This window comes from Octopus bimaculoides, chromosome 6 (genome assembly GCF_001194135.2).
Source record: "Octopus bimaculoides isolate UCB-OBI-ISO-001 chromosome 6, ASM119413v2, whole genome shotgun sequence".
Taxonomy (NCBI): domain Eukaryota; kingdom Metazoa; phylum Mollusca; class Cephalopoda; order Octopoda; family Octopodidae; genus Octopus; species Octopus bimaculoides.
Genome location: NC_068986.1, coordinates 6,574,722 through 6,582,457, shown reverse-complemented (window position 1 = coordinate 6,582,457; position 7,736 = coordinate 6,574,722). Strand labels below are relative to the sequence as shown.

The following is a 7,736-nucleotide window of genomic DNA, read 5'->3' as shown; positions in this document are numbered from 1 at the left end:
ATCCCGCGTGTCGACACAAAACACCAGGCAGAAGACAGTGGCGATGGCAGCTGCGGAAGCCCGCGACGTAGTACAACGACCGGTAAAGAACAGGGAGAAGAAAACTGTCGTGGAACGACAGTGACGTTCACTGGCTGGTGCTTTAAGTGTCATGGACCGTAGACTGGGCATATTGCTCGAAATTGCAGCCGGGGAAAAAGGCTGCAAGGAAGTTGCTGCCTCTCAAACTGCCCCACCCCCACCCCCGAGCGAGTAGAGGCGCTCGTGCAGTCGCTGCCCATAGTTGAAGTCTTGGTAAGAGAAAAGGTGTTCAAAGCTCTCGTAAATTCGGTCTCTACAACATCTCTCGTGACCTCGAGGGTGACAAAAAGATGGAAGGGGACGAGTAGTATTCGGACGGTCGATGGCAGCGAAATTGGATGCAAGGATAGCAGTGACATGGAAATAGCAGTGTGGGGAAAGACATTGAGGCTGCGGGCGATTGTGATTGACCATGTGGTTTCGTTTAGTGGAGCAGGGGCATCATGCGCCGTGAGTCTGCAACATGAGAGGGAGCAGAGCTCCGCGAGGAACTGTACTGCCTACACCGTTAAGGACAAAGTTTTTCGGGCGGTGTTCGATGGTCAGCGATGAACGGTAGAGTGACGCTGGAAATGGGGTCCCCGGTGCTGAAGAATAGGCTGAGCTGCTACCAGCATACCTTTAAGGTACACGCCAGGAAAGAGTTTGAAGGAGAAGTAGAGAGGTGGATTAAGGAGGGTGTCCTTATCCCGTGGAAGGAGGAGGTGGTAAGTGGAGTGCTACCACTAATTGCAGTGGTTCCACCAACGAAAAATAAAACTTAGTTCAGTCTTAGCCGGGTTTGGACAAATGTAGATAGAAAATTCTTCTACTTAGTAAATATCCATTTCCACAGAACCCAAAGATACAATAAAATCTTTAACAGACACGATTAAAATTACCTTTCTTAGCCCCCTGATGTTAAATCATACGTCGATAAGCAGCACACGATTCAAGCCTGCCCTGGATGCACATGTAGAGACAAATCTAAATGTAGTCTAGGACAGAAGTACGATATCTTCCCTTGTTTATGAAGCAAAGGTTTCAGTGAAAACGATAATGGTCGTACAGAGATCAAACGTCATATTGGAGCTGTGAAAGGGAAAATATAAATCCAGATATAATATTATAATCGAATTTTAAGCACCGTGACAAGAGATATTCAATGACTCTTTTGGCTTTAATCTGGAAACTTAAAGAAGAAGGGATTAGTTTCGACATCAAATGGAAAATCCTCTCCAAAACTAGATCCTATATTAACGGGTCCAAAAATGTTCAGTGTGTTTTTCTTGAAAAACCATATCCCTTAAAGAAGTTGAGAACCTCAAACAAATGCATAAATTCCAGGAACGAGATTTTTGTATGCATGTCCACATTTCAATAAATATTGGGTCATCCTATAAATAATGCGCTTTTTTCAATTGCATGAACTAAAAGTCGGAGTGGGACGGGATAAACTACTTGTTTTTATTTTTAATGCAAGTTTTGAAGAGTGCAGTTCGATTTTAACAGTTATTTTTTTAAAGCTATAATTGGAATGATAAAGGTGGCGGTAGAGAAAAAGGAGGCGTTGGGAGGAAGGCAGTGAATTGGGACTCTGAATTTATTATATTATTATTGTAGACAAAATATATGATATTATATTAAATATCAAATGATTAATAGTATATAAAATTAGTAAAATGTAAAATATATATTTATACATAAAGATAGGGGTGGGGCGCTGAGGGTATTATGTGGCCATGAAGGGAACGGTGGCCTAAAAAGTTTGAGAACCTCTGACCTAGACGAAGTTGCTGTCTGCCAGTAAAGAAGGAAAGAGTTAAGAATGCACGATGCTGACTAGAAAGGAAAAAAGGATAAAGGTGGCTCTGTTCTGATTGACTACGTGCAAACGAGCTCATTACTGGGGTCCGGAACTCTTGTGGAAAAAAAAATTTCGCGGCCTGGCTGCACATTCACATGCCGTCGGAAAAGTCAGCAAATTGGGTCGATGGATTCCTCACAAGCTTTCTAATTTTAATCGCGCGCAGAGTGAATGTGTGCTCCTTTTTGCTGTCACATCTCACAAATGAACCTTTTTTGGACCGAATAGTGACTGGTGACGAGAAATGAATTCTGTATAAAAATATCAAGTGCCAAAGACAGTGGGTAAGGAAAGGAGAGACACTGGCACCCCAGGGTCTTCCCTCACGTAAGGTGTTGTCATCTGTTTGATGGGATATGAAAGGTTTAGTCCACTTTGAACTTTTAAACCCAAACCAAACGGTAACAAAGGAGATCTACTGTGAGCAGCTTGAGCGGCTTAAGTCAGCGTTAGAAGAAAAACGACCATCTTTAGTTTCAAGACGAAAGGTGTTCTTCCATCAGAATAATGCTTGACTACATACAGCAAGGATGACATTCCAAAGGCTGAAGCAGTTTGAATGGGAAACCATGTCCAACCCACCATATTCGCCGGACATTACCCATCTGATTATCATTTATTCCGCAGTCTTCCAAATCATTTGGGCGGAAAAAAATATGAATCTGTAGACGAGGTCAGAACAATACTGAAGGAGTATTTTTCGTCACGGACAAGTGAATTTTGGAAGAGGGGCCTTGCAAGTCTACCAGATAGATGGGAGAGCATTGTAGAAAATAAAGGAGAGTATATTTTAGATCAAAATAAGAACTTTGTTTATCATATTTTTGAGGAATAAAAGAAGTATGAAAAAAAAAACGCATTATTTATGACCCAATACATCTAGTCGGAATTTAAAAGCAGACCACTAGACAATAAAACCATTAACATCTTGTTTTCGTCTGCTTGACATGGTATTAGTGTAACGTTAGTTATCTCCCTTATGCTTTTCATTTTGTCTTCCTTCGGCGTCCTTTGTTTAAACGTCATCTGCTGAAAAGACAACTGACAAACGGTCTTGTTCTCAGCTCGAAAAATGGCGAAATAAATTATTATTTCGACCAGGAAACTTCAGTTGCTGTGTTTAACAGGATTTGTGGTTTTTATTATAACATTATCTTTTAGCTGATCAACAGCTTTTCTACTGGTTGAAGCCTTACCAAATCATATATATACATATATTGAAACAGATGAAAGGTCCTTCCCAAGCCATAGGCCCTTACGGCTAATTTCCAGGATTCTGTGATGTGTGTATTCCACCTTGATGGGGCGTATTTGTCACAGGATTACTCAGTTTTGCCAGCTGAGTGGACTAGAGCAATGTGAAATTAAGTATTTTGCTCAAATACCCAACACACCACTCAGCCAGGAATCAAAATCACAATTTTACAATCATGAGTGCAACACCCCCAACCATTAAGCCATACCCCACTACTATAAGTATGTATGTATGATGTGTGTGTGTGTGTGTGTGTGTGTGTGTGCATGTATGCATGTATGTATGTATTTATATAATATACATATGGCCCTCTCTATTTTTAGAAAGACTTCTCAAATTGACACCCTCAAACAACAGCCGTTGAGGTTCCTGAATGATCCTGAAAGTAAAGAGGCATGGATAGAAGATCGTAAAATGAGAGAGAGGGAACGCAAGAAATCTGTACGTGCCTCACTACGTAGAAGAGAAGAACTCAAGAGAGCAGCATTGAAATCTTCCCATGTAAGTAATGCTGTAAAATTAATTCATTTTAATTTGGCTGAGAAATATCATCTTCAAACTTGAACCTGTACATTCTTTTAATAATTAGTTTAAATTTTCTGCATGAACGAAGTTTTCTATGGCCAGATGCCCTTCTTGTCTTCACATGTTTCCAAGCAAGCTAATATTTCCCCATAGCTAGACATGCTTTCCATGGAAGAGTGGAAATGAACAACCTTGCTTGTATAATAATGATGCTCATTTACAACCATTGCATGATGTCTAAACAAGGGTCCACACACACACACGCATGCGCGCGCACACACACACACACACACACACACACACACACACACACACATATACACAAGGTATCCCTTCTGACCAAAAATACACACGTTAACTGATAACACAGTTATCATTTCTGTTTAGATTTAACCAATTAGAATTAATTAAAGGAACCAGATTAAGCTTTGAACATCGGAAATTTCTCCTGAAGCAATACTGGAAGTTTGAAAACGCTGTAGAAGTGCAAAGACAATTTAGGTGGGAGTTTCACTTGAATGTGAGATAAGTTTGAAGAAGATGGAACTGTTCAGAATGTCCACAAAAAAAAATGTTCCTGGAGACCATAGACATTGACAAGCCCCACAAAGCAAGAAAGGGTACTAGAAATGCATTGCCGAAGAAATGCTGCACTGTGAGTCATGAGATAGGAATTTTGAAATTAAGCAGCCATTGCATTTTAAAGCACTGTCATTGGAAAAGTTACATTCCAAGAATAGTCCATGCTCTCAATGAAGATGATCCAGACAAAAGGGTGGAGTTTTGAGTGGTACTTGGCAAGACTTGTAGAAGATGCACACTTTCCAACAAAGGTTGCTTGGAGTGATGAGGCTACATTTAGATTCAATGGCTCAATTAACTGCCATAGTTGCATCTACTGAGAATCTGCGTATCATGGAGAAATGTCATATTGATTTACCAGAAGTTGCAGTATGGTGTAGCTTACCATCTAAAGAATTAACTGGACCATTCTTTTTTGACAGTACTGTAACTGGTTTTATTTACTTGAACTTGCTGTGAGAATCTGCTAATGCCAAGCATTCAAGGACTCCAAAAATGTAGAGTTTTATTTCTGGAAAGATGGGTCACCTGCACACTGCTGTTGTAATGTAAGGGCCTAGCTTATCAAAAATATATTAAAAGAAAATTTTAACAAAATAAAAATTAGAAATGTTAAAGGGACTTTTGAATTAGTCTGTAAAATTGACATAAAACAGGAAACATATATATTGGTTTCAAATTTTGGAACAAGGCCAGCAAGTTCAAGGCAGGGGATCAGTCAATATCATTGCCATTGGTGATCAGTCAGCATTTACTTTATTGACACTAAAAGGATGAAAGATAAAGTCAACTCTGGTGGAATTTGAACTCAGAACATAAAGATAGATGAAATGCCACTACACATTTTGCCTGGTGTACAAATGGTTCTGCCAATTCGCTGCCCTTAGAAACATATACATATTAATATTTGCAGCCACATCAAACCTCTCAGTATCAGAAAAGTAAAATGGGAATTATATTGCAAATAAAATAACAAAAAAGGTATACACAATTGAGGCAGTATTAAATTAAAATAGCCAATACATATACATCATCAATAAGCCACTTTTTATGATGAATTACCATCAGAGCATGTAGCTGGCTGCAAATACACAGCATCGAAAGATACAAAAAGCCTGAAATGCATCTGGCAGTCTCATTGGCTGCTGCTGGAGTGATTTTCATCTCTCAGAAAGTTCATTGTGTTTTTAACACAGCACTTCCATAAGAAACATTACCTCAGAATGAATACTGCAGTAACAGACCTGTTGCTGGTGTATAGACATTAAATATGATACATATCTAGCTTGAAAGAAGGCATTGATTTGATGTTTCTTCACCAATTTATACCATATTTTGTACATTGTTAGTACTTATTTTATTCATATTTCTTTTTCAGCTCAAAGAAAATGCTCATGATTTTGTTAATAGCAATGACTATTCTCTGAGTATTCCTTGTCTTAAAGATTTTGTATATAACAAAGTGTAAGTTACTTCTTTAAACACTTTAACATTGTGTCCATAAAATAGAAGTGTCATCCTTAGAAGTTAAACATGCTGAACTAAGTTGTACTCTGGTTTATTGTTTTAAAAAAGATATTTGTGTATGTCCTTTTTCATTTTGAAATTCATTAAAAATAATTTATACATAGAATAGTAGAAATAATAGGAAAAGCAATCACAAGGGCATTCTGTTATTATTTGGTTGTCATGCTATAGGTTAACAGAAGACACACGAGAAAGAAATCCAGGATTTTAGGTTCTTTTATTCATCATCATCATCATTGTTTAATATCTACTTTCCATGCTGGCATGAGTTGGACAGTTTGACTGAAAACTGGTAAGGCAGGAGGCTGCACCAGATTCCAATCTGATTTGGCAAGGTTTCTATGGGTTGGTGCCCTATCCTAACACCTCCCACTCCGAGAGTGTAGTCAGTGCTTTTATGTGCCACTGGCAAGGGTCACATTGACACCGGCATTGGCCATGACTACAGTCTCACTTGGCTTGACAGGTCAACAGAAGCACAGTATATCACTAAGGGTCTTGATCACCTGTCACTGCCTCTAGTGACAGGTGACCAATGGTTCAAATGGTGCTTTTTACGTGCCAGTCAAACGATATTGGCATCAGCCATAACTATAATTCCCCTCGGTTCAACAGGTCTTCACAAGCACAGCATATCACCCAATGATTGAAGGGTGCTTTTAACGGGCCATAACTACGATATCACTTGGCTTCACATCACAGCCTCCGTGAAGCCCAACACATGAATGGTGTTTTTTACGTGCCACCAGCACAAGTGCCAGTCAGATGGCACTGGCATTGGCCATGACTACAATTTCACTTGGTTTGACAAGTCTTCACAAGCACAGCATATCACCCAGTGATTGAAGGGTGTTTTTACCAGTCCAGTTAAACGGCACTGGTATCAACCACAACTACAATCTCACCTGGTTTGACAGGTCTTCCCAAGTATGGCATATCTCCAAAGGTCTCGATCTTTGCCTCTGTGAAGCCCAACATTCAAAAATCGTGCTTCACCACTTCATCCCATGTCTTCCTGGGTCTACCTCTTCCACTGGTTCCCTCCAGTGTCCTCATTCATATGCATCACATTTATTGGTTTCAGTTATTTGACTGTGGTCATGCTGGAGCACAGCTCTCAGTATTTATTTCAGTTTTATATTGATTTCATTAATTTATATTAATTGAATAGTAGCTAACTTACATTTCCATGAATGCAGCTTTTAGCTTCAATTTACATCAGTATGTCTATAAACAGACACATACACACACATATATGCACATACATATATATATATATATATACATGTATCCATCCATCCATTCATGTATACATATATGGACACCCTTCCAGTTCCACTTTGCACAACTTTCTCCTACTTTGAACATAATATATTTAAACTGTGTTTAGTGTAGATTTAGAACAGAATGAAAAATAGTATTAACTGGTAAAGGCCAAATCTCTAATAACATCATCATCATCATCGTTTAACGTCCGCTTTCCATGCTAGCATGGGTTGGACGATTTGACTGAGGACTGGTGAAACCGGATGGCAACACCAGGTTCCAATCTAATTTGGCAGAGTTTCTACAGCTGGATGCCCTTCCTAACGCCAACCACTCAGAGAGTGTAGAACGTGATTAAATAATCTATGGGACTAGCAGCAATACTGAGTCTTTCTCAGATTCATAGAAAATATCAGAAAAGTTCAAATAGCTTATCCCCTTTGTGAAAAGATGTAATCCCTACACAGGTGTGGCTGTGTGGATAGGCACAGGCGTGGCTGTCTGGTAAGAAGTTTGCTTCCCAACCACATGGTTCTGGGTTCTGCGTGGCACCTTGGGCAAGTGTCTTTTACTATAGCCTTGAGCTGATCAAAGCTTGTGAGTGGATTTGGTAGACAGAAAATGAAAGAAACCCATCATATATATATATATATA

General features: G+C 39.3%; 1 protein-coding gene across 1 annotated transcript in view; it reads left to right on the top strand.

Annotated features, from left to right (window-relative positions):
• Positions 1-7,736, top strand: part of LOC106867448 (uncharacterized) — an 89,881-nt gene that overhangs the window by 59,947 nt on the left and 22,198 nt on the right. Inside the window, exons 17-18 of the mRNA XM_014912326.2 lie at positions 3,506-3,683; positions 5,668-5,753. Of these exons, the coding sequence (XP_014767812.1) occupies positions 3,506-3,683; positions 5,668-5,753 (264 nt within the window). The remainder of the gene's footprint in view (positions 1-3,505; positions 3,684-5,667; positions 5,754-7,736) is intronic.